Genomic DNA, 27,696 nt, shown 5'->3' with positions numbered 1-27,696 from the left:
TTTAGAATTGCAATGAAATGTGGTCCTATACCCCATTTATTCAATATAAAGTATAAATAATCCCATGAAACAGAATTTAACGCCTTGTGGATATCAATAGATTTTGTTAACTTTTTTTAAAGGGATTCTGTCACGATTTTTATGGTGTATTTTTTATTACTAAATTACACTGCAAACATAGCAAACAATTTACTCTGCCATTTAAAATTGTATTCTTGAACCAACAAATGTATTTTTTTCTAACTGTAATATTGGTGTGTAGGCAGCTATCTCAATGCATTGTGCCTGAGTCTGAGCTTTCAGCAGGTGCCAGCGCTACACATTAGAACTGCTTTTAGATAACCTATTGTTCCTCCTACTCCCATGTAACTGGAGGAGTCCCAAGTTGGACTTGGATTTCTTACTATTGAGTGATTTTCTGGTAGCTATCCGCTATCTTAATGCCTTCACATTGTTCTGCTGATGGGCTGCTGGGAGGAGGGTGATATCACTCCAACTTGCAGCGCAGCAGTAAAGTGTGACTGAAGTTTATCAAAGCGCAGGTCACATGGCTGTGGCACCCTGGGAAATGAATAATATGGCTAGGCCCATGTGAAATTTCAAAATGAATATAAAAAAAAAAAGCTGTATTTTTACAAGGATTTCAATGCAGGATTCTGCTGTAGAATCTGTTAACTGATCCGTTTTGAGAAAAACGTGTTTTCCCATGACAGTATTCCTTTAAACACACTGCTGTTGTTCTGATCACAAATGTATTTCCAAATTATTAGTCAGGACCCCTCTGCATTATTTATTTATGAATTATTTTGTTTGCTTGTTGTGCCTTATTTATCTATGGCCAACATGCTACATAGCATTTAAAGGAGAAAGAAAGGTAAAATTAAGTAAGCTTTATCAGAAAGGTCTATGTAAATACAGCCATAAGCACTAACAGAAACGCTGCACTGACTTCTCTGTCAAAAGATTTCTTGTGTCTGTTTTCCTCTGCTAGAGACACGCAACTCTCTCCCCTCACCCCTCTTCTGCCCCCCCCTTAGGAATGTGTGATCTGAGCCAATCAGCAGGAAGCTGACTCATAGTCTTACAAACTGAGCATGTACATGGGTCTTGCTCTTGGTGCAGGAGCAATGCATTATGGGAACTTTCTTTACACAGTTCAGCGTTTTTTCTTCCTGTTTGGCTTCTGATCATCTGAACAGGAGAAATATGGGGAGACTTAAGGGCATTATTGAGACAACTGAAGGTATGCCTGCAGCTTGAGATTAACTCTTTATTAGCCTTTCCTTCTCCTTTAACCCTTAGATTTTATTTGCCTTTAGTGAATTTTTTTTTTCAAACCCCCCTAGAAACTAGTTTCTAAATCTTCCATCATTATTTATTAATTCCACCTCTATAACAAGGTATAGGATTCCAATACCTAAAAATGTAATGGTTGATTTGGAAAGCCTCATGTGTCAGGTGTGGCAATGCCAACATGGACAGTTCTATAGAGATTGCTGACTCAATATAGATGAAAAACCCACACCAGTCCATGAGAAATTAGCATACCTTAGATGGCAAGTTGAAAAATGCTGCTAAAATATATATAATCGAAAATATACAGTAATAAAATTCAGAATAGGTTAATATATCTTTTACAGAAACACAGAAAAAGATTGCCAGCACTTGGTCTAACCCAGGCTGTAGTGTTGACCCCAGGCTCAGTTTGCCTTTAAAAATAATTTTTTACAAAAAATTAGGTGTTAGTACCACACTTTGGCCAAAATATGTAAGCTTGCGTGCCACGTCTGGGCCCCTCATTGTACGTGAGTCCTACACTGCTTATTAACATTATAAATCTGTGATGCAATTAAAATCAAGTCCCCCTGCAAACAATGTGTCTGAGTAGTAAGACCTTATTGCCCTTAGCGCAGAAGCTCTAGTGAGAAAGCAGGGAGCCCCAGCTCATTAACATACACCTGTAAGTAGATCCTTATTTTAAAGGCTACATAGCAGCTAGAAGCAATATTTGGCTACAGTTTGTACATGAAACACAGAAAAATAATTATTTTTTACCCCAAAATCTAAAAGCTTCAATTTTTATGTAATTTCGTAAAATGTACAGAAAGCTTAAACTTCAAATATAAACTTAAATCCTATTTTTCATATGCCCTTAGGTCCAAAGATAAAGAATGCTAGTATTAAGCATGTATAGACCACAAAATTAAAACACAGCACATGAAAGTTTTCATGGCTGTGATTTAAGCTACAGAAAAATCAACACTGTCTTCATTTATATGGGTTATGTAATAAAAAGTGCAAAGGCCGCTACAGGTCTAATCACTTTTAGTGGTACATAACTGGTTCCGCACCAACTTTTTAGTTGTGAAGCCGATTCACCAGAAAAATTTGCATCTTCTATAAGAATAGCTTTGGATCACTACTTTCCCATACAAGGGCAATAAAATGTGCTCTCCTGTAGAGATTACTTTTTTGCTGAACAAACCAGCCAAAAATACTGATACTGGCATTGAACACTATCTCTTCTCTGGTTTGCTCAGGAACTGGAACTTCCATACCGCCTTGCTGCTCTCAGACATCTTTAGCATGGACCTGCTCACAGATGTGAGATGCATAGAAAAATTTCAAGACGGCAGTCATGACGTCACCGTTTCATGTACACTCTTGCTATTTAGCACCTTTCCCTCTTTGGCACCAAAACTTTAAAACAAACTCGTATTTATTGACAGATGCTCTTGAAATGGTGGGTGTTGACTTGATGTTACAAAACCAATCAGTAAAGGCTTCCAACAGTCATCCAGTGTATATCTCACAAACATTCAAGTTTAGCATTCACAACAACCCAGAGGTAGCATTGCCTGCCTTGGTGCACAATCCCCAGCTTTAGGAGAAGCTCACAGTGATCCCACACACACCAGTCTGGGGTACCTGCAGCGAACACTTCCTCCTTCCTTTTTCTTCTGCCGGCGAAATCCCTGGGCATGCACAGTAGAGTGAAAAGCCAACTTAGTAGTTAAAGTTCAGCTTTTTACTCTACTGCGCAAAACAGGAAGAAGGAAGCGCTCACAGGTAACCTGGGCTGGTGCTGTTCTCTCCTAACAGGGGCACCAGCCCGGGGTAAAATGTAGGCGATTAATGTCACTTGGGGGTGCATAACATTTTGGCACCCCCAAGTGACTTAGCCTTTCCTTCTCCTTTAATGATGTGAGTAAATGACAAGCTTTGAGGCAACTGAAATTTAAAAGAATATGTAAATTTTAGCAAAACTTTGCAATTTACTAGATGTTAAAATATGTTTACCTATTTTGAATGTTTCAGAATAAGTACTTTCCAAAAAGATATGGTTTCTGGTTATCAACTTTCTTTTATGTTCAATTCTATCCTTTCAAGTACAGTTATAGGACCCCTTATTCAGAAACCCATTATCAAGAAAGCTCTGAATTACAGCAGGGCCGTCATCCAAAATGTCTATTTTAAGCAAATAATTCTAACTTTTAAACAGTTTCCTTTTACTCTGTAATAATAAAACAAGTTCCATTTAGATGGCCACTAAATTGCAGAAATTCATATTGGTGGCCAAACAATGCTACTGGATATATTTAATGTTTAAATTATTTTTAGCAGGCAAGGTATGGTGATCTAAATTACATCCAAATTAAGATACCTTATGCGGAAAACCACGTCTAAAGCATTTCAGGTAGTAGATCCTATACCTGTATGTTTATTTTTGGTGCAGTGCTGCTGTGGGTTGTTAATCTGTAAATCAGGAATCTCCATAAAACTAAACATATTTGGTATTGCGGTGGGTATTTCCAAGAAAGTTTTCTTTTGTTATTAGAATGAACAGGTATGGGATCCCTTATCCGGAAACCCATTATCCAGAAAGTTCCGAATTACGGAAAGGCCATCTCCCATAGACTCCATTATAAGCAAATAATTTAAATTTTTAAAAATGATTTCTTTTTTCTCTGTAATAATAAAACAGTACCTTGTACTTGATCCCAACTAAGATATAATTAATCCTTACTGGAGGCAAAAATATTAGAAAATAGATTAAGAAAGAGAACCTAAGTTATATCCCAATGATAGGTCCTGAATCAGTATACAATAAGTCAACAAGTTATTCAGTGAAATAAACAACCATTTATTGGCTCAAAATTTAAACAAACAATTCAAAAGCATACTATACCAAACAGTGGAAAGGTACATCCCAGTGCCTCATGGTGCCCACTCCTCAGTACTGGGATGTACCTTTCCACTGTTTGGTATAGTATGCTTTTGAATTGTTTGTTTAAATTTTGAGCCAATAAATGATTGTTTATTTCACTGAATAACTTGTTGACTAATTGTTTACTGGAGGCAAAACAATCCTTTTGGGTTTATTCAATATTTAAATGATTTTTAGCAGACTTAAGTTATGGAGATCCAAATTATGGAAAGATCCCTTATCCGGAAAACCCCAGGTCCAAGCATTCTGGATAACAGGTCCCATACCTGTACTATATATTTTTCTGTTATGAGCAATGAGTAATTTAAGCAGATTTAGAAAGTGCAATTCCTAAAAAAATAAAAAATTGTAAAATATAACACGGTCAATAATATGGTGGACATAGTAACCCCACGAGTCCTACTAGTGCTGTTGGGGTTCGTTGTTGGTGTATTTTTATGTAGTGAGCCGTAACGTTAGTGTACAGATGTGTGCTTAAAGGTAATGCCCATGCTACTGAACCCTGGGGTCAGCATACTTGCATAGATGGGCTGGGGGGATAATGAGCGTTACATAACACTTATCCAGTTGGCTGTAAAGTGTATAAATGAGTAAAGAAGTGACAGGACATGTGCAAAAACACTTAACCTCACACTGTACTCACTGATCTCTCTACCTGCAGCAGACCCACTTCTCCAGAAGTAACCTATACAGGATTAGGTAGACCCATATTTTAATAATGTATATAATAAAAACCAAACATTTATATTTAAACTCTGATGAAACAGAAAAGTTCTAACTGTTTTTTTTATTGAGATGCAACAAACTGTACAACAATTGCTAAAATAAAAAAATGGGGAAAAAACCAAACATTTTTCATACATCATTATGTTGGCAAAAATGCTTTTTTGCAAAGTCCTACCTTTTCTTTGTTTTGGTTTTTTTTTTGGCAGACAGGTGCCTTTTCTGCCTACCCCTAGTTTTGGCCCTGGGTGTGGATTTCCCCTTAATTTATTATGCTTAGTTGCGTTTCTTAATGTCATTAATTTTAGGTACAGTACTTTTGGAGCACACAACAACAGACATCACACAATATTTACAAAGTTGTCAGAACTGGTCCTTTTGAATTTTTATTTGTTTATGTATAAGCAAAGCATAACTGGGTAATAAAAGTTTTATTTTTTAGCATACTTGTTTGACTTTAGTTAACAATTTGTAATCATCTTAATTTATAAAGCAAAAAGAAGAGCATTATTCTCTTTTATAAAACCAATAGTCCACCAAGTACAGCTTTATTTAACCTTTTAGAGCTATGGCACATAGATTAATTTTGGGTGATCTGGAGCCCAATATTTCAGATTTGCCAGTGCCAAATGACATTGTAGTATGTAGTGCCAAATTACATTGTGTACTGCCCACAATGCCAATCACTGAATGCCCTTGTCCAGTGACTGACTCCTGCAAATGTGGCATTCTGTGTTTCTTTTTACTATTTACCCAATTTCATATTGTATATGTCCGAATTTAAAAACATTTAAAAGGATAGTGATACTTTCCAATTTTAAAGAAACAGTAATGGCAGCAATTTATATACAAATACAACAGCAGGGCTGTCACACTGCTGGTTCCCTAGTTCAATTAGTTTATTGAAAAATATGTCACTTAACTTTATAGAACCTAGGATTTTTGGGACAGTCGCAGCCTTGTACTTTAAAAAGTTTTGAGTGCTCCTCCTCTGGCTTCGCTACTGGTTTAAATCAGTCAGTAAATCTGTACATTCATCTATGACACTGTGCGAAGATACTGACAGAAAGGGGGAGTGAATGTTGTCATAGGCCAGGAACACATGGTGTGTTTTTTCACTAGCAATCCTCTGCCTTCTGCTTCAGCCTTTAAACTGACCATTAGTAAGAATTTATGCACAGAAAACCACCCTATGTTTATGCTGTGTTTCTGTGCCAAAATCTCCCTAATTTGTGCAGTGACAGGTCGATGCTGTACCAGTGTCAGTATATGTGCACACAAGGGGTGGGAGGCAGCCATTTCTCCATGTGTGTATCAGAGAAAATGCACTGTGTTCCTCTGAGCTTAGATATAGCTAGAGATATTTATGGCTGTTTCATGGCAACTCACTCATTTTTGAAAATGTCCTGCAACTTTGCATAATACAGCAGCTGCAGACACATGCATGCCGTCTTAGAGAGAAGAAAAGCTACATATGGAGGAGACACATCTTATGAAGTACTGGCACATCATTTCTTTACATGCACCATCTCTTGGTACTAGCATAGAACTCTTTACTCCATTACTTGGGTGAAAAGACTTTATAGGCAGGGGCTTTAAGAAGACGTTAAAAAGGAACATTTAAAAGACACCTCCAGCCTATCAAGCCTTTGCCCCCAAGACAGACATCATTCAACTTTACTCTGTCTTAAGCTGTGTCAGGGCATGACACAGGCTTTTAATGGGTGGGGGGAAGAAGGTGGGAACCTTTGTAAGAAGCAGTTAGTGCCGTGCTCTTAAAAGAGGAACCTGCCATTACCCCTTTAAGTACTGTACCTATTTTAAAAAATAAAATAACAAAAGAACCTTAAGAAAATGCACATGTGGTTACAACATCATCTAATATTTATCAAACTTATAACAAATCAGATGACTTGCAATCACATATAAGGTATATGGCAGTGTAATTTTCTTCAGTATACTGCAGAAAAAGATGGTGATTCAAGAGGTTGTTTGGGAAGATACGCGTTGAAGCAGTACTGAAGGTCTGTCAGCCACTGTTCTTGAATTTCACAACATTTCAGGTTCTAGAGAGTTAAAAAAAAGTTAAATTAAAAAAAAAAAATGATTAGCATAACTTTAAATGACAAGGTAAGTCTCATTACATGTTTCCTACAGAGGCCCCCCCCCCCAACACATGTTCCCTACAAGCCACCAGAACTCAATATTACTATATGAAAATGGATTATGCTCCATGATATCGCTATCTGTGATGTGGTGGCACTTCACATTACTAATTACAATGTTTACGTAATCAGATGTGAATCTAATTTCACCCTCCTTTACTATGTGTGTATGTAACCACTATATCTACAATCTACCATCACTAGCCATTTTCTTTTATTGATTTGTATTATACTGACAGTAAATTTTGTCTTATTGTGTTTTGATACTAATTAATAACCTGCTTGAATTGATGAAGGAGAAAGTTATTCCCAAACCAAGTTAATTGCCACCACTTTCAGGATTATTTGCAACATGGCCCCCAAGACCCACATAGATTGCCAAAAACAAACTTGCTCGCAGTGATATTATTTTGATCAGCATTACTAGTAGCAGCAGTATGGATGGATAGAACAGGTAAAAACAAACAAACCACTGTTTGAGACCAAACCTAAAAAGTACATGTTTACTAACGCAGATACACCATTAATTTAGGTACTAGACCAAATTTTGTACTTTACCGAGTAAATATTTCTTCCCTTCTGAGACAAACTTTATAGGGTTTAGGGACAGGGGTGGGCAAACTACGGCCCACGGGCATCGTCCAGCCTGTTGGCCTTTTTAATCTGGCCCAGGGAGAGACGCAGTCGAAGGATGGAGGAAGCAGGAGGTCGCTGGAGGATGGAGCTGTGGAGAGCCGCAGGAAGCTGTAGGTCGCTGGGGGGGGGGGGGGAGATGGAAGATGCTAAGAGGGAGCTGGTGGGAGGATGTTGAGGAGGATGCTGGGAAGGACACTGGGGGGAGCTGGAGGATGGTGGGGGGGGGCTGCAGGGTGGGGAGGATGCTGGTGTGGGGAGCTGAGAGGCCCCATGATTTCTGATGGCGGCCCTGGGCGTAACGCTGGTCCGGCCCGTCTGTGGACTAGACAATGTGGCCCCTGAGCCAAAAAGTTTGCCCACAACTGGGTTAGGATTATTTTGTGTCTACCTTTGAATCAGCTAGAAGGTGTGCTGGACTTTTGATTTTGCTAACCAAAATAAATGAATGATCTGGGAACTAGTTAAGTTCATAAAAGTAGTAATTTAACAACATACCATAACATCCTGGAGGGTTTGCTGCACCAGAAAAGCGTTTGTCATCATGTGACTTCTAAGTTGGGGGTTTTGTAGTAAGAGACGAAGCAATTGTGCAATAACAGGGAGCTCTTCCTGACAGGCTCGGCTAACTTGAAGATTCTTCAACATGAACTTCAGAACATTAGGGAGCAAAGATAACAAAGAAATGCAAGCTGCCCAGAGAGGGTCCCTAGAAGAAAAGGAATTAAACAAATATTTCACATGGATGTAAAAGAACATTTACAGTAAGTTAAAATACTTCCTGAAATGATGATTTAAAGATTTCAGAAAAATATAAATGACAAAAAGTTTAATTTTTTTATAAACATTAGCCTCTGTTCATTCTGTACAATGGTCAGAGAGGCACCACCCTGTTCAACCCAGACCTGCCTGAATTTCCGACTACAGTCCAAGCTGTGCATAAATTAACTTAAGAATTCTCCTTGCAAAATTTAGGTGTAAACCACAAACAAAAAATGCTCCTCCAGCGAAACATTCACCCAGATAAATATTTCTGCATAGATATCTGACCAGTGGAAAAAGACTAAATACTTTTGAATCATCTCATCTTTAGATTCTTATAGCCTACACCAATAAGCGTGTGTGTACTGCTGGCTTACAGGCACTAAGCATCTATGCTCCAATAACACTTGCTCAAAGTAAACAAAAGTTTTTTGTCTTGTACACATGTTCAGAAAAACAAAAAGGCAGGAATCAACTCACCAGAGGAAGGGGGCAAGGGCAACAGAGGAAACAGTATTTAATTTAAATAAAAATTCTGTAATATCTTGAGGGTTATCAATTGTTCCCTCAACCCAGTCCTTTTGATATTGTGGTTGATTCTTTGTAGTTTAGTAGTACACTCACCCACAAAGAGTTTGGCAAGAGTGGTGGTACTATGCAGCTATTAATGGTTTTTTTAATATAAAAAAAAAAAAAACTCATGCCAGCCTCATCCAATCCATCCACAATAAAGTCATTTATACAGAGCTTATTAAATCATCTACGCAAGGTTGTCCTGCCAGAGCCTGAAAAAATAAGAATCCCAACATTTTTATACTGTGTGCCTGTTAAGAAGGGTGGCACCATATGTATTCTTGACAGAAAATTCCTAGTCTGAAATCAATAAAAGACGGAAGAGGAAACACCACACAGGTGGTCCTGATCAAGACTTCAAATTACTGCACCATTAACCCAATTATTATCAGGTAGATCAAGTAGTCCATTAAACTGAAATGATAAAACTTAACCTTTATTGCTAATCATTAAAAAAGGAAAAAAAAACAAAAAAAAACAAAATAGAAAGATGTGTCATTACTCAAATCCCCATTAAAATTCGCAAAGGTGATTATCAGATATAAAATCTGCTATGAGATATGGTAGGGCCGCTGTTATCTAGCCTTTAAAAGGTGATACAATGAATATCAAGGCTCTCAGCACTTAAGTGTTCCTGTGGAGACAGCCAGAGAAAAAAGCTCCTTTGAGTTTGCAACATATGTTGCCAATTCAAACTCGTAGAAAGAAAGGTAAAATGAGTGGAGTGAAAGGTGTAAAAATGATACAATAAGTACCAAAGGCTCTCAGCACTTAAGCGTTCCTGTAAAGAAAGCCAGAAATAAACCCCTATAAGTTTGCAACAAATGTTGCCAGTTCAAGCTCGTAGAAAGAAAGGTATAGCGTTTCTGCCCCTTATCTCATTTCAACACAGAGAAAAACGGAGCCTGTTAGCACATGTATTTGGAGGTGCACAAATGCTAAAATTTTAAGCTATAAATTAGCAAATTCATCAGCCCACCACCTCCCCAACATCAATAGCCACCCGGCCTCTTGTTAGTCTAAATAACACCTCTGCAGTTAAAATCGCACATCAATCGTGCGCCCTCACCCTCCCTCCCTCTAAGAAAAACCGTCCCACATCAACACCCGTTCCTCCCCCCAAAGCCCAACGCGCGTTTCGCTCCCAGATTGTGGAGCTTTCTCAAGGTCTTTTATTTATATTTGTCTATACTTCATTTGCACATTTTCCCTTCGTCCTAACTCTAATTAATCTAACATTAGGAGGCAAACATTGATGACTCCTACCTGATTTGTATAACTGGTGTGGAAGGTGCAAGCTTTCCTTTTCTTTCTATTTTCTTTCTAGTCTGAAATCACCCTGCAATTAGCAGGAACAAATACCTATAAAGCCCAAAAGGTATCTTCAAATACAAAATCAACCAGGTTATTTAATCTGGTTTCTGATATTATATACACTTCCTATGATACATGAATATGCAGAGTTCCCACTGGGGTGACCCATAACCAGGACCGTATACTCCAACCTTTTGTGCAAAGTACAGTGTATCATGTATATTAAGTAGTATGGTGATCTACTCAAAACACTGAAATTATAGCCTGGGCTACCAACCAAGTGTCTGCTTGGTACTATAACTATAATAGTGGTACATAGATAGTTATGAGCAAATCTGCCCATTCCGCTTTGGCAAAAAATGAGCAAAACTGCTAAGAAATTAATGAAATGGTAAAAAACTTGCAAAATACAGCTACCGCAAGACTTTTTGATGCTTTAGACTTCTTTGACGTAACCATGACTTTTTAAAGTTACTGCAACTTTTTTGACACAGCTGTGACATATTTGACGTGCAGCAAAATTTTTTGCAGCAACTTTGTCACAAAATTTGACAATGCTAAAGTGAATTCATGCATGGCAAAAAAAAAATTGCTGATCCCTATACAGAGATCTGTTGTTTTGTGCTGATTTGTTGATTAAGTTAGCCTTAACCTTTGGATTAATCACTTGCAATTCTCTGTAATTAGGATAATAATGTTGACTTCTTAGATTTGAGAATTTCCAGAAGTGAGAAGAGACTGTGCATTGCTTTGTTTAGAAAAAGACACTATTTTCCATCTGATCATTCACAACCACCTACTTTCCAGGAGAAGAATCTACCAGTAGTATTGTGACTTTACTGAAGATTTTTGTTATGATCCGGAGTTTTCTTAAAAAATAAAAAAAAACATGATATATGATTTATTTAATCTATATTAAAGTTTTATGGTTCTTCAGCCAACTTACTTCTACTCCCCATCCCCAGTGTCATCACATCTGCCCCCAACACCATAGCTCAGTCGTGACCTGGAATGTTCAAAGACTAGAAGGTAAGCCTACATGTCATTTGCTACATGCCATGTTTAAAGGAGAAGGAAAGGCAAAGTCACTTGGGGGTGCCAAAATGTTAGGCACCCCCAAGTGACTTAAATCGCCTACCTTTTACCCCAGGCTGGTGCCCCTGTTCTGAGAGAACAGCACCAGACCAGGGTAGCTGCAGTGTTTCCTGCTTCGCTCGCGCGTGCATGCACAGTAGAGTGAAAAAGCTGAACTTTAACAGAGAAGTCGGCTTTTTACTCTACTGCGCATGCGCCGGTCCCGGGAATTTGCCGGCAAAATGAAGCAGGAAGGAGGAAGCGCTCGCTACAGGTAGCCCGGGCTACAAGGTAAGCAATTAAAATTACTTGGGGGTGCCTAACATTTTGGCACCCCCACGTGACTTAGCCTTTCCTTGTCCTTTAAGAGGTAATGACTCAGCTTATTTCTTTGTGATGCACCCTCAGGACTAGCATTGAACCTATCTGACAAGACCTAGACTTCTTTCAGTATAATTTAGGTAGCATTTTGCTTTTAAGACACTTTTTTCCTTGTTGTATTTTCCTGAAAAACTGGTTCTACATCTTTAACCTCATGCGGCCTGTATAAATACAAATGTCTACAAACTAAAACCCTTGTACCTTAGTGCTTACTTAAAAGAATACTTAGCTTAAATCTAAACCTGAGACAAAATCCCTAAACAGACTGTGCATATCTTAACATGACTGACATATACACACATCTCTTTTAGCTTTATTATTCAAAATACCAGGCTCCAAACTGCACAACCACATGGGACATCCTTCCACAAATAACGTGTAATACACTCGGCAATAAAACAATTTGAGAAAAACCTTGATCCATTCAAATGTGCCAAGGGCCAGTAACACCTTTCCTAACCTCCATTCCCATATTATTAATATACTTCAGTAAGGCTAATAAATGTGGATGCATTAACAGCATTTTGGGAGTGAAAGGAGACTTTGCAGTGGGTCCCTTAAGTTTCTCTGCCATGTTTTCCTGCCCCGATAATCTCTTAACTTCAGCGTGCATGCTCTCTCCTTCACTTTCGGCCCTTTGTTTAAATTATGCCATAAATCTTTACACATGCAGAAATCCCTGTCTCTCCTCCGCCAGGCCACATTGTTCACTACATGCAACTCTGGACTTCAATATATCTTGCTGGAGAATTAAGGCGGTCAAAAATCCACTGCCCACCAAACGTAATCGTGGATTAACTAGAAAGAGGCAAACTTCTCAGAAAGCTGAAAGTTTGTCTATATAGCTGCAGAACTGACTTCCAGTTTAAATCTAGGAGAGATGTGAGTATGCACGCCAATGTCTGAAAAGGGGATGTTACCCTATTGCCTAGTTTGAAAAGTGACACAGAGTTGGAACATGCATCATGCCATATGGTGGTATTTTCTGCTAAAATGTTACAAATAAATAAGTTAGTGCATGATAGACTTATCATTGGAGAGATTTAGAATGTAATTTCTGAAAACAAAAATTCTTGTGTTACTGTTCCTTTAAATGTGAACTGTGTATAACCTAAGCAAAGAAGGTGCGTAACATGTAGTTGCTAACTAAATAAAGTATCATAATAAAAAACACAAAATGATAACGACCCTTCAACAACAATAAAAAATGATTTTGCTAATAAATTACCTTTTAGGAAGATGCTCAAAATCTTTTCCAACTGTAAGTAAGAAGCTAAAAATACTGTAACAGCATGAAGGTAAAAAAGTATACAGACGTTCACTAGGAACACAACTTTGGTCAAAAAGGGTATTTATGGCATACAATATAGATCCAGCTGTACTGTCGGGGAGGACTGTTAATTCACCCTGTAAAAGATATCGAGATTAAGACAGATTAGCCGCATTCAGTTGGCAAAAACTACTGCCAGGAATTGATGATAACATAAAAGACATCATTTAATTCCTTATTTTCTACCAACACATTGGAACAACTGTTACAATTTTTTTTTACATTTTGTGCCGTTTCACTTTTAAGGCTTTTTTTGGGGGTAAAATTTAGTTTACATAGGGGAAAAAGTATTATCTGACAGGAAGGTACGAGTATAGGTATGGAACCTGTTATACAGAATGCTCAGGAACTGGGGTTTTCCAGATAAGAAGCATTTCTTTAAATTCAATCACCATACTTTATGTGTACTAAAAAAATAATTTAAACATTAAATAAATTAGGATTAATTATATCTTAGCAAGGATCAAATACAAGGTACTGTTTTATCACACAAAAAAATTAATAAGTTTTAATTGTTTAAAATGGAGTCTATGGGAGCTGGCCTTGCTGGAATTCAGAGCTTTCTTGATAATGGATTTTTTGGATGAGGACCCCATACCTGCATTAACCTTGTTTACAGGAAATTAAACTTAAACAGCACCGCAATAATTCATCCATTAAAAATGCATTTATTGCACAGTTAGGGCATTACAACAATGTTCTGAGCTAAATTAGGCCCTTTATCAAGCATAAATTCTTACAGTCATATAGCTTCTACATTTTTGCGCTTTCACAGTATGGTTATGGATTAAGTATTACATTATTTTATGAGATTTTGTTTCCATTTATGCACTGAAAGGGTGAGTCTGGGTAAAGCACATAGTATAGCACAGCACCATGTCTTACCAAGTGCTTTATGATTGCATTCTGAAGGATATCAAAGCACTGACTCCTTGCACTCACAGAGGACAAACTGCAACAAGCTGCCTGTTAAGACACAAATAATAAATACATAAATTCTAATATATATATATATATATATATATATATATATATATATATATATATATATATATATATATATATATATATATATATAATATAAATGCTGTTTTCAATAGCAATTACATTTACAAATAAGTTTTAAAGCACTAATATTTTTTTAATAAATTAAAATTGGAATTTTTTTTTTTTTTTTATTTGGGCAAAAATTATTTTTGACATGTCCTTTAAGGATCTCCTTAAAGCAGTACCATTTAGTGTATAACTTGCATTTATATTATTCCTACCAAAGTACATAACTTCTCAACATTAAACCTCATTTTCCTTTTTGCTCTGCAAAGTGGCAGCATCCTGTATAGAACTTATAGTTTTGCACAATTTAGTATTGCCAGAAAAAATAAAAACAGTATGCCTAGGTTTTGTTTTTTTTGGTGTTTTCTGCCTAAATGTGGGTCAGTTATGCTGGGAGCCAACAAGGGCCCCCACGACTCGAACTTGATGGACAGTTGTCTTTCTTATCAACTCAAATTTACTATTAAACAGTGTGCTTTTAAAGGAACAGTAACACTAAAAAATAAAAATGTTTTAAAATAATTAAAATATAATGTACTGTTGCCCTGCACTGGTAAAAGTTGTGTGTTTGCTTCAGAAAGACTACTGTAGTTAATAGAAATAGCTGTTGTGTAGCCATGGGGGCAGCCATTTAAATTGAAAAAAGGAGAAAAGGCACAGGTTACATAAGAAGATAACAGATAACTGTGTAGAATACAATGGGAATCTGCTACTTATCTGTTATCTGCTTAGTAACCTGTGCCTTTTCTCCTTTTTTCAATTTAAATGGCTGCCCCCATGGCTACACAACAGGGTATTTATATAAACTGCAGTAGTGTTTATGAAGCAAACACACAACTTTTACCAGTGCAGGGCAATAGTACATAGTATATTAATTATTTTTATACACTTTAATTTTTTGGTGTTACTGTTCCTTTAAGAGGTACCCATACTATATACTATGATACCGAAACACCTAAATCTGATATACATTTTTAATTAGAAAAATACTCATATTGTGCTGTTATAAAAAGACTGGAACACACACTTGGGGGCAGATTTATCAAATCATATGTGAGTTTAGAACTTAATACATAAAAACTCACCCATGTTCTAATCATTCCTATGGGATTTTTAGAAGCTTATTTATCAATGGGTGAAAGTTAGAACTCACCATTTGATAAATACACTTCTAAAAATCCCATAGGAACAAACAGAATGTGGGTGAGTTCTTATGTACTAAGCTCTAAACTCACATTTTGATAAATCTGCCCCTTGGTGTCTCTAGAAGCAATCTACACATAGATTGTATTACGTACAATGCCAAGCATTGGTTAAATTGTCAAAAAGATTTCCACTACTGAAATCTAGACAAGTGGAAAAGTGTTTTTCTCAAGTTATAATTTTAAATTATAACATTCAGGCAGGTATTTAGATACTTTTGGTAATATGCCATATACCATGCTAGTATGTTTTGAGTTAAAGTCATCGTAATACACTCCTATTTTATTATTATTAACATTTATTTATAAAGCTCCAACATATTCTGCAGCGCTGTACAATAAATGGGTTTCATACATTGGACATACAGAGTAACATATAAAGCAATCAATAATCGATACAAGAGGTGAAGAGAGCCCTGCCCAAAACAAAATATGATACATGGAAACAATACATATAAAATATACAGTGAACGATTCTTCATAGATGAACATCAGTATGCCAAATGTGTAAACTATTGAGGGAAAGAATAATGCATTTCATTTGTCATGTACTGTGATAATGATCAGTCTTATCAATGTAATCAATAACTATTAAATAAATTATTAAATTAAACTTTAGTTAGTACTAATTTACATTTTAAAACATCACCTTTGTAATCATCCAGTGGTGAGCAAACTGTTGCTGATCAGTCAAATATAGGCACAATGGTGAAACCTGTGTTTTGCTGACACGAGTAGTATGCTTTGTACCTTGCATCCATGACAACCTCTCTGCTGAAAACCCTAAATCAACATAGATAAATCATTGTAGTAGTAAAATTTAAGTAAAAGGCAAAATAGTAATTATTATTATTATTATTATTATAACACAGCAGTTCTTACAATCTGTGTGTAAAACAAGCTGCTCAATGTATCTTAAATTTATTTTATGCATTTAAATACAGAGGCATATTTATTATAGTAATATAACATTTGTTTCCTGTTTATTTGATTTCACTTTTCAAGTTTGTCACTAAAGTGTAAGTTATGAGTTAAAGTGTAAGTTATGAGTTATAAGTTGGAAGACGTAAGTAAGGGAAATTTCTTTGATCATAGTCAAGTTACATATTTTTGCAGATAAACAGCAACAAAAGATTAAAATACAAAACAACAGTGTACTACATAATACTGGTACAGTTTGAAGGGGAAACAGCAATGGGCTACTGATGAACTGAGTTCAGAAGCCTATTATTTTATGCCACAATAACTATAGGGGGGAAAAAAGGGTTCTACAATATGTTCTCAGAAGTCCACCACAGGGGGTATTTCAGCAGACAGAACCCCACAAAATAGACCTACACAATGGAATATAGAGTATAGCATGCACAAAGCTCCATGCTCTCAAAGTCAGAACAGCAACAGTATAATTTGTGGCCAAACAGGGCAAAAAAGTTAGTATAGGCAAAAAAAAGAACAACTGAAAGTACTGAGAGGGATCTTACTTTTGAAAAAAAATGGTGGATAATTGCTAAAGTTTGAAAACTATAGGCACACACACAGAAACATAACACAAAATAAAGACTATTTTGCAATTCAATAATAACCTTCTCGACAGCTTGACAATGAAAATTCTTATTTAAAACAAACATGATACATAGCATGTGAAACATATACATTACCAATGAGAGAAGAGAACAAAAAACTAAAATAGTCCTGATTGCTCATTGTACAGTCTTGTGCCAAGCATGACCAACTCGCAAAGGAGGACCTGCAATAAAAAATACATTTTGAATGTTTTACTTTTTATTGCTTGTCTCTATGTAGCTGGACAATAGAATAGTTAAATAAAAAAAAGGACATTTGCAATTTAGATTATTTTAAAAACTGGAGATCTATGCTATGCTTGCATTTTTAATAGCTAATGTCTAAAACCCTTACTTTTTTTATATACAGCAAAGTATGCAATCATAATAAGCATAATAAGCAAAGCAAAACTGGCTGACATTTTTTTAAACTTATTCTCCTTCAGGGCTCTCTAGAGTTGCGTGTCTGTGGCACAGGAATTATAGACACAAAAAATCTTTTCACAGAGAAGTCAGTGCAGCATTTCTGTGAGTGCTTATGGCTGTATCTATATAGACCTTTCTGATAAAGCTTACTTAGTTTTTACCTTTCTTTCTCCTTTAATATTGTGCCGTTTGTGTTCAGACCTAAAAGAAATATGCTTAAAGCCTCCAGCCACACATGTAGTCCATATGTAGTTTGTCCAACCTACCCAGGGGCATTGGGAATTATGGACAGGGGCAGGGTGAAAATGCATATAATTCTGCTGTAGTTTAACACAAACGGAACATGATGTAGCCAGCAGGTGTTGGAGTCATGCTTATTGTGATGTAAGGGATCCGTAGGTGAACTGATGGAACAGGCAGCTATAAGACTGTCTGAGGGTCTTGCACAGATTTAAAACAGAAAAGCAGGAGTTGAACCCTCTACAAAAAAACACAACTAAGGGAAACCTCTCCATTTCGGGGAAATCGAAGCACCACGTATGCCATCCCACCAGCGATTTACATACTCGCCAGTGGGATGGTATTTCGTGGAGACTAGTCGCCCGCGACAAAGGAGATGAAATAGAACAATTAATTCTGTAATACAAATTACTCCTGAGGAACAAAGGAACTAAATTCCTACCACAAGACTTTTTTGTGTTTCATAGCTGGTGTCCTGAAATTATTTGAGTATTATCAAAGTGCATCATAATCAACTTCAATGGAAGTTTGTGAGGTGGCCAGGGTCTTCACATATTTACAATTCTCCTTGTAAATATGAAGCTAAACCAACTAAAATATGTCACTTAAACTCTACATCTAAAAACCGTTTTGAATATTAATAGCATAAACATTTGTCTATGTTTGGATTTAGCCATGGGCTCACCTTGCATGCAATACTCCAATGAGCATGGAACCAAGATTGGGTGAAAGTCTTTCTGTGATGCAACACTTACTTAACCGAATAAGTAAATCAGATGACATATAAGGCAAGAAATATAAAAGCTGCACCAATTGTTGTTGCGACTCTGGCGGAAGCAGTACAACAGGTCCTTCCTTAGGATCTAATAAGAAAAAAAAAAAAAAAAAAGAATTTAGTTTGCACAGGTAAAGAGGCAAAAGGGATTTGGAACACTGGCCTATGGCACAAGGGGTGTTTCACCTACACGGTGCTCAATTGGTAAAATAAACACTATAACGCTGCCATTTTAGTGTGGTGTCTTTGGCGGACCCTATGGGGGGCTGCACCCCCTGTTTTTCCACTACTCGCTATGCTAAGAGCCTAAAATGCATGCAAGCCACATACCATCGTTTATTTGGTCATCAAAACTCTGCCAGGCTTTTTGGCTAATATCAAACAGCTCAGTAGGCTCTTCTGCCTTAATTAAATATATGTAGTGACAGGAATGCAATCTACCTATCACTGCTTACATTTTTTTAAAGTTATTTCCTGTTATTTATATAGAGGAAACACGCGAAAACAGGGAGATAGTGCCCTGGTTGGGATTGAACTCAGGACAACAGAGCTGCAAGATGGGGCCAATTTCAGCCTGAAAGTTCAAACAAACAGGTTTAGCCAAAAATCCACCCTGTACACACAGTGATAGACAGGAACATGCCAGAAGAGAACTGCGTGTGCCTAAAAAAACATATGAAAAAGTATAGAAACATAATTGTTATGTATTATTTTTTGTAATGCAAGCTCTGTTGAGCAGTACCCATAATTTTTGTTGTATTAGTCAATATTTGTATGTGATCTGCATTCTTGAAGTTTATACCAATCTACTGTACAGGGCAAATTTGGTGCTTTATAAATGTTTTTAATAATATTAATACTGGAACATGACTGAAGACTAGACTGTAAGCTCTTTGGGTAGGGCCAGCTTTACTTCTTATATTGGTTACCTGTTTTTTATATGTAACCTTTGCAGTGTTTATACCCATCTATTGTACAGCCCTGCAAAATGTGTTTGTGCTTTATAAATATGTATAATAATACCTACTATTTCTCAAAATATACTGCCATTTAGGTTGTATTATTGTCATTATCAAATGTCCAAAAATGTTAAGAAATATTTAATTAAGTGGAAAAGTTTAATTGAAGGCATTTTGATCACATTTTCTAAATGGCACCAATTACATCAGTTGCAAAGATTGAAAATCAACCACAATACATCAAGTTCAGCTTATTGTTATACGTACATGTAAGCAGTGTTGTTCAGAGGACAGGTAATGTAAACAGCACACTGTGTACCTCAGCATGACATATTACATAAATCAAAGAATATATCTATTTAAATTGAATGAAGTGAAGGGGGCATCTGATCTAGTCAAATATTTAGATAAAGTTTGCTTGTCCATACCTCTGGTAAAGATTTCTATCTTTTTGTAAGAAAGCTATAATATGCTCTTCTAGTTAGCACAGTGACCATCACCAACTTTCAGTTTAGTCATGCCACTCAAAAATGTCAAGAACATGAAACTTTCTAATGTTTTATTTACCAGTAGGTCCTTCCAACAGACACGAGGGCACCCACTCTGTTTAGAAGAAGGGAGGTTCCATTTAAATATTCAGAAAGGATTTTTTACTGTGAGAGCTGTGAAGTTGTGGAATTCCCTCCCCGAACCACTTGTACTGGCTGATACATTATATAGCTTTAAGAAGGGGCTGGATGGATTCTTAGCAAGTGAGGGAATACAGGGTTATGGCAGATAGCTCTCAGTACAAGTGAGGGAATACAGGGTTATGGGAGATAGCTCTCAGTACAAGTGAGGGAATACAGGGTTATGGGAGATAGCTCTCAGTACAAGTTGATCCAGGGACTGGTCCGATTGCCATCTTGGAGTCAGGAAGGATTTTTTTCCCCTCTGTGGCAAATTAGAGAGGCTTCAGATGGGGGTTTTTTTGCCTTCCTCTGGATCAACTAGTAGTTAGGCAGGTTATATATAGGCATTATGGTTGAACGTGATGGACGTATGTCTTTTTTAACCCAACTTACTATGTTACTATGTAAGACAATAGAATGGCATTCACCCCATATTGCATTAAACACAGAATAATGTAGGTCCATTTTGGGCAATAACCTTGCTATATTGTTTCCACTTCTGTTCTTTCTAGAACTAGATCTAGGCCTCCCACACCTTATAAAAATAACTGCATTTTAATCTTAGATTTGCGCAGACCATGCAATTAGATCTTGTGATTGCTGTGGGGATGGTAATTGGCCACTAGCGGCTTCCCTATGGATCCAACATGAATTTATCAGGGAAATTCTCTTTCATCAATTTAAATGAATACTGTCAAAACACATCAGTTAATAGAGCTTCTCCAGCAGAATCCTGCATTGAAATCTATTTTTTATTTTTTTTTTTTTTAAAAAAAGCACGTACAGATTTTTTATACAGTATTTAATTTTTAAATTTCACATGGCACTAAATATGTTCTTTACTTGCCGGGGTGCCACAGCCATGTAACTTGTGTTTTGATAAACTTCAGTCACACTTTACTGAATATGCAAGGGGGTTATATGATTCCCTTGTAAAGTAGACAAGGCACAGGTTGATAAAAGCTGCAGATGGCCCGAGTCATGGGGCTCTCTGATGGGCCTACCCGAATGATATCTGGGCAAAATTTTTCCAGATTTTGATCAGGCAGGTTTAAAAATCCCTCTGGGTCAAGGAGCTCACCGGCTCATTGTGCTGTCCTTGCCATGATGGCCAGCATCCCATCCTTTTCCAAATGAGCATATGTTTCAGTTTGTGGCCAGCTTTAGACCGAGCTGAACACTATTTGCAAATCCCTAATAAAGGCAAAAGCAGCCTGTTTCCTAGCACATGAAAGTGACAGGGGGTACCCTGTCAAGAGCCTCAATGAAATGTAAGTTTACTAATACACAAAAATACTTCCTGAGGGAACTAAACAGGTGGATCAAGGTGGATCAGTGTGAAAAACAGTGTGCTAGCAATTCTGTATCCCTTATAACCCCATTACTTCCTTTATTTAATAGAGCAACACTCTCAGCCTGCATCTTTGTACCAATAATGTACTTAAAGTTTTTAGAGTTAAGGTGGCGATACACCTTCAGATCCGCTAGAATCGGCCCGTGTATGGCCACCTTTAGCCTTTGCCTCAATTTTTTCAATGTTTCCTCTAAGCTGTTTGCAAATTTTGAGGCCAGAGCACACAACATATGTGCGCACTTAAGAATTTTTCTGTACACAAAGCCGTGAAGGAATTAGACGGAACATTGTTCCCTCCACTATTAGCATTATTACACAGTACAACCCCACAAGCACACAACAATGCATGCACCATACACATACACATAAACACAAAAAACACCAAACTGATCACAACCCTTGAAATGCCACATAGTTCAGACATGCTCACACAAATACTACACACATACAAAAACAATTCAGAAAAAATAGTTTTTATGTGCTTCCCATGTGTATGTGTGTTATCTCGAGATGTGATGAAGAATCTCTGTGCCTGTGTAAATGTGTCAGTGCTACATAAAGCATAATAAATAAAAAATAGTTATATACAGAACAAACAGAACATCCAAAACTAAATTCTAATTAAACATTCTGACTTTAAATAAAGCAGTCAACTATAAATGGCATGCTCTTGGTTACTAGATATTTTACCATAGATTTGGCATGCTGTGGTTTGAAGGCTCTGAAGTAATTCAATGTGTGAACGAGTAGCAGCAGTGTATATTGTATCAATAATAATGGCAGAAAGTTGTGGACTTCTTGAGCCAAGGTTAGCAAGTTGCTGAGGCAAGCCAGAGATCCATCGAGACAAAATATTACTTCGGCTTCTGTTTTGAAAGAGAAAAAAAAAAATCTGAATTACGGAAAGGCCATCACCCATAGACTCCATTTTAACCAAATAATTCAGAATTTTAAAACTGATTTCCTTTTTCTCTGTAGTAGTAAAACAGTACCTTGTAATTGATCCCAACTAAGATATATTTATATATTTATATTTTTATTTTAATCCTTACTGGATGCAAAACAATCCTATTGGGTTTAATTAATGTTTTATTGATTTTTAGTAGACTTTAGGTATGGAGATCCAAATTACAGAAAGACCCCTTATCCAGAATACCCTTGGTCCTGAGCATTCTGGATATCGGGTCCTATACCTGTACAATGTAGATATATGATATATATCATATAGATTGTAAGCTCTACGGGGCAGGGACCTCCATCCTCTTGTGTCTTTGACTCTTAACTTATTGCAACTGTATCTTGTATTTATTTGTGCTTATTGTAATACTTTGTATTTATTTATTTTAACACCCCTGTTTAATGTATTCTACTGTACAGCGCTGCGTACATAAGTAGCGCTTTATAAATAAAGTTATACATACATACATATATACATACATACAATGTAAAGTGGGAGAATAACCCTCTCCTCCTGCTAATCGATGCCTTTTTTTAATAAATTGTTTGCCATTGCAGCTGCTGACTGGCATTGCTTGCTACAGTTAAGTTTATTATCTACAAGGACTCCCTCGGCTTTGGCATTTCATTCTCTCAGATCAAACACCCAGCCTGGACAAGAGCCAGTGCAGCATCCGCTTTCTTTCTCTTGCCTCCCCTCCTCCCTGCTGTAATTCATGCAGAGAGCTAGGAGCGAGGGGGAGAAAAGCACAGAAATTATGTAGAACAAGCTAATATGGTATTTGCTATCTCAAACAAATAAGAAATGAGGTCTATGGCTGTATGGTATGGTATGTTACAAAATAAATATAGGATTACAGCTTGCAATATTGTGGCTAATATATTGGGAATAAACTGTATCAGCAGTTTTCCTTCTCCTGTGGCCAGTGACAAATAAGATTATTTGCCCTGTGATTAATCTCCCCTACCAGTAGTGACTAATCTCCACTGAATGCTTTTCTATTGGCGACAATATAAATTGGCAGTAGTGCAGCAACTTCAGGCGACTTTGGAAAGCTGAAGCAACACACAGATTTTTCAACCAGCAGTTTAATTGTCACTGGTAGAAATACATTTAAAAAAAAGGTTAGTCGCCACCTCTTCATTGACCGAATGTATGTTTGTTATTTACAACAGGGTCTTCACTGACCCAATGTATGTTTGTTATTTACAACAGGGTAAAAAATCAATTCATTTCAAAATCTCACCTTCCAAGCTTGTGACAAACCTCCTCTTCTTTAAGATATACTTTTTTTAAGAATTTTAGAAGCATGGAACGCACTGACAGTTGCAGCTCTCTCTGCTGGTACAATACATAAACCGAATGAATCAACTTCTCTGTGGCCACTATAAAAAAAAAAAATAAAGTATTATTTCTTAACACAAGGCAACATTAGAGACTTTATCAAGTGGTGGGATTTCACTGGGAAGCATAGCTTAAACCAGGAAGGTCATTAGACAAATTTGCAAGAAACTCTGCATCAAATCATGTGATCCTCTCTGTGCTTACTTTTTCGAGTTACAATTGAGGCAAAGACATGGTGGCGGTTTAAGGATGCAGCATTTAATTGCTCACACAGCAAAAACAACCTTGTGATCCTATTGTCACACCTGTACATATTTATTGCATTAGCTAATGCTATAATTTTTCAATATGGATTTCACATGCAACCCCTCCTACTAACCAGTCTACCATACTGCGACTTTCCTACTTTAATCCGTTTAGAGATGTGCTACTGCTGCCCGTATCACCTTCCTGCCAACATCGGAAGAAGCTGAAATGAACACATTAAACTATGTAGATGACCAGGTGAATGCCTGGCAAAGAGCTTCCCGGAAAACATTGTGGTAAAAGGCCGAAGAAGTATTAACTTTCCTGGTAGATTGAGCTTTTAAGGGCACTGGTGTAAACTTCTAAAAAAGGCAGTTACAATATATCTAGCAGTGTAATGCTTAGTAATGGGCAACCACACTCTCTTTCCCCCAAAGAGGATAAAAATAGGTTGAGTTCTGTGAATGTAAGTCTTTAGAGCTCTGACTGGGTCCAGCGTAAGGATATCCTGGTTCTGGTAGTTAGAAGTAGTTGCACATAGGACAGGTCCACTCCTGATTAAGATCTTGGGAAGGAAGATAGGACTAGTGTGAAGTACTGCTTTATCATGATGAATATTAAGCCACAGTGATTTACAGGAAGGCAAATTCTAAAACTCTTCTGGACGAAGGTACAGCCATCAAAAAGACCATTTTTAAGGTCAGGTGTTTGAGGTCCATTGAGTTGAGAGGTTCAATGGGTGGTCGTTGGTAAGGAATCAAGCCAGGCCAGTACAGGATTTCTGAATGCCCATTGTCCAATTGTTTACAGGACCAAGCAAGTAGTGTTCCCAGCTTCAACTAAACAATATTGCATGAAATGGTCATTTTCGTGATGGACAAATCATACTTTTAAACAATTGTTTCAAGTTTGGTCCTACGATAACTAGCTTAAGTAGGCAAGGTGATCTGCCCCCTTATGATGTCACAGGTGCAGACTAAATTTAAGTGTAGAGCAATCTGTTTCAATGACCCACCTTATATAAGTCAACCAGGAGTGTAAGGGGCATATTTACTAAAATGCTTTTCTTCTGGCCTTGAAACAAGAGATGGTATAAATTCGAAGTAGCCACGATTATTTCTGTAGTTCTAAAATGTTTCAACAATGCTTTTATTGTTCCTACGAAAATATGGCAATTGCTTTCACAAAATTTTTGGCCCAAAAAGTTCGTAAACGCCATGAAAACAGTTCTGGCTTTGAAGCCTTCCATTGCTGGCTTTGGGAGCTTTCCATAGGACTCAATGGCACTCGACAGATCAAACCTGGCGAAAATATAGTCCCGATGAAAGTGTAACCAAAGCATTAACAAATTCCAAAATGTTCGTATTCTTTGCGCTAAATACAATTTTTCTGTGCAAATTTACTGAAAATCATGAAAAACTTGTGGAATTTTAACGAAATTTTGGCGTACATAGCTAAATGTTCTATAATTTAGAATAAGAATATATCTCAAAATGGGCCCCTAAGTGTAATTATACCAATGGAAGTATACCAAATATATGGTAAAACATCAATCAGCTAACCCCTAATAGATAAAACAAAATTACACACTAACAGAGATAAGAAAAGCAAATAAAAGAAAAAGAATATATAACAGCTGTCCAGATCTGTGCCATGACCAGTTGGTGTATTGTGCAACTGTGTAGTAGTTAGAAGAGAAATATGCATGGCCAATCCGCGCCCTAAGCACGTATCCAGAGGGTGTCATTCAAGCGAAAAAAAGTAGGGGCCTTACCACAGGCTGCAGTATACATAAACATAAATGAGTGGTCCATTCAGAAAACAATGTAACATCACATACCTGAGCATGTAGTTAGCATGTCTGAACTTGATTTAGCCACTTCTAGCACAGTCAGACTAACAATTGGCAAAATAATTGGACCATGAGCAAAAGAGTATATAAGAGTATATATTACATGGCACTGACTGGTTCATTGCCCCGGCACTATATATAGTTATATAGTCACATCTGATGAGATCTCTGATTAGAACCGAAACCACTGATTTAAACTGATATAAAGCACATAGAGCATGGGCTGTATATTGTAGAGGATATGTCCCCATATCTGCTAATATACAAAGGCACAACATATAGTACAGAGAGCTGTATATTCATGAAGGCAATATACATAAGCATATAGTTCATAGTGCAGAGATCCCTTTATCAAGACAAACTGGTAAACAATGTAATTCTTTTACAAAAAAGTTTACCAATGAAACCAAAGGGACATCGAGTAATTTTGACAAAGTGCGGAGCCCCTAGTGGAAATCAGGTCTGGGACAACACCACATTTGGCCACACCATATAACAATGATGTGCACTGAATGTTAATAAAATTATTCTTGATACACTGACGTACAACCAGTGACACCCATGTATTTTATTTATTGTGTTTATTTGAATACAAATAAAGTTACTTCGGGGGGAAAAGGTGAACTACCCAAGCTTGTGAAGTAAAAGATTATTAATTGGGAAGAATTTGTGGTACAGTATTCTTAAAAATATTTGGATTATAATGCACTAAATTTTACATACCTCTGTTTCTCTGAATATTCAGAAGTTTATTTGTTACATCCAGTAGCCTTTTGAGTTGCTTACAATTTAGCTGGTACCCTTGGTTCAGTTTCTCAGAAACAAACATTCGAATCACTGCTAACCATTCTGAATCCTCTGGAAGAGTAGGAGAACTTGCCAGGGGGATCATGATGTCACACAAGGTTAAGTTTAATAAAAGATGATCCAGACCATTTTGAAGATATATACTATCCCTGTTACTGAAAGCAAAAGAAAAAAAAAAAAAGTTTGCACACTCAATATTAAAACGTATACATTTTAATAAATCTTTTGATATCAATTGCTCATTCAACCTAGAGGAAGAGAGGCTTTTATTTTCTGTGGTTAAGTAATCTTTTTTTATTGCTTTGTTTTGTCTTTAAACCTTTTCAATGCCAGCCAATTTGGTCAAAGCAGAACTTTCCTTGGGGGGACTTTTAGTTTACCTGTTTTTTTCAGGACAACCTAAGCTTTCACAATATGCTAGAATTTTTGTGTAATTCCACTTCAGTAACATAAGGCTTCTAAATTTCTAAAAAATGAAAAAACGAAAATATTTTCCAAAGTATAAACACACATACCAGAACCAAAAATTATTTTATGCACAAAAACTGATTTGGAAAGTCCCATGTGAATGCACCAGTACCAAATATATAGCTTTATGGAGATTTCTCACTTGTATAGGTCAATAACTCCCACCAGTACACTACCAAATTTGCAAACACTGCTCCAGAATGCTGCATACTTTAGATTTCAAGGCAAAAAATTCCACTAACAGAAGGTTTATAACAGAAAATTATACATTGTTGGAAAGAACAGATTCTGAGGAATCCAGAATCGGTAAAGGTCTGTCTACTCCAAACTACCAAGTTGCAACCCTTTCCTAAAGTTACTGGTTTTTATCAAAATTTGTGAAATTTAAAAAAAAAATCACTTCAAAGCTTCCTGTCTACAGAATCTTATCTCCTACAGGTCTTAAGGTAACCAGGCAAAACACTCTAAATATGAACGCCAGTGATCCACTGAACAGTTTAAAGGAACAGTAACACCAAAAAATGAAAGAGCTTTAAAGTAATAAAAATATAATGCACTGTTGCCCTGCACTGGTAAAACTGGTGTGCTTGCTACAG

General features: G+C 36.8%; 1 protein-coding gene across 1 annotated transcript in view; it reads right to left on the bottom strand.

Moving 5' to 3' along the window:
- Positions 1 to 5,324: 5,324 nt before the first annotated feature.
- Positions 5,325 to 27,696, bottom strand: part of tex10 (testis expressed 10) — a 34,420-nt gene continuing 12,048 nt past the window's right edge. Inside the window, 10 exon segments of the mRNA NM_001142203.1 lie at positions 5,325 to 7,017; positions 8,248 to 8,458; positions 13,082 to 13,260; positions 14,069 to 14,149; positions 16,088 to 16,221; positions 17,097 to 17,185; positions 18,352 to 18,529; positions 22,116 to 22,291; positions 23,630 to 23,768; positions 26,549 to 26,787. Of these exon segments, the coding sequence (NP_001135675.1) occupies positions 6,904 to 7,017; positions 8,248 to 8,458; positions 13,082 to 13,260; positions 14,069 to 14,149; positions 16,088 to 16,221; positions 17,097 to 17,185; positions 18,352 to 18,529; positions 22,116 to 22,291; positions 23,630 to 23,768; positions 26,549 to 26,787 (1,540 nt within the window). The 3' untranslated portion in view covers positions 5,325 to 6,903.

This window comes from Xenopus tropicalis, chromosome 6, assembly GCF_000004195.4.
Source record: "Xenopus tropicalis strain Nigerian chromosome 6, UCB_Xtro_10.0, whole genome shotgun sequence".
Classification (NCBI taxonomy): Eukaryota; Metazoa; Chordata; class Amphibia; order Anura; family Pipidae; genus Xenopus; species Xenopus tropicalis.
The sequence above is the reverse complement of the archived record's forward strand: the minus strand, read 5'-3'. Positions and strand labels throughout refer to the sequence as shown.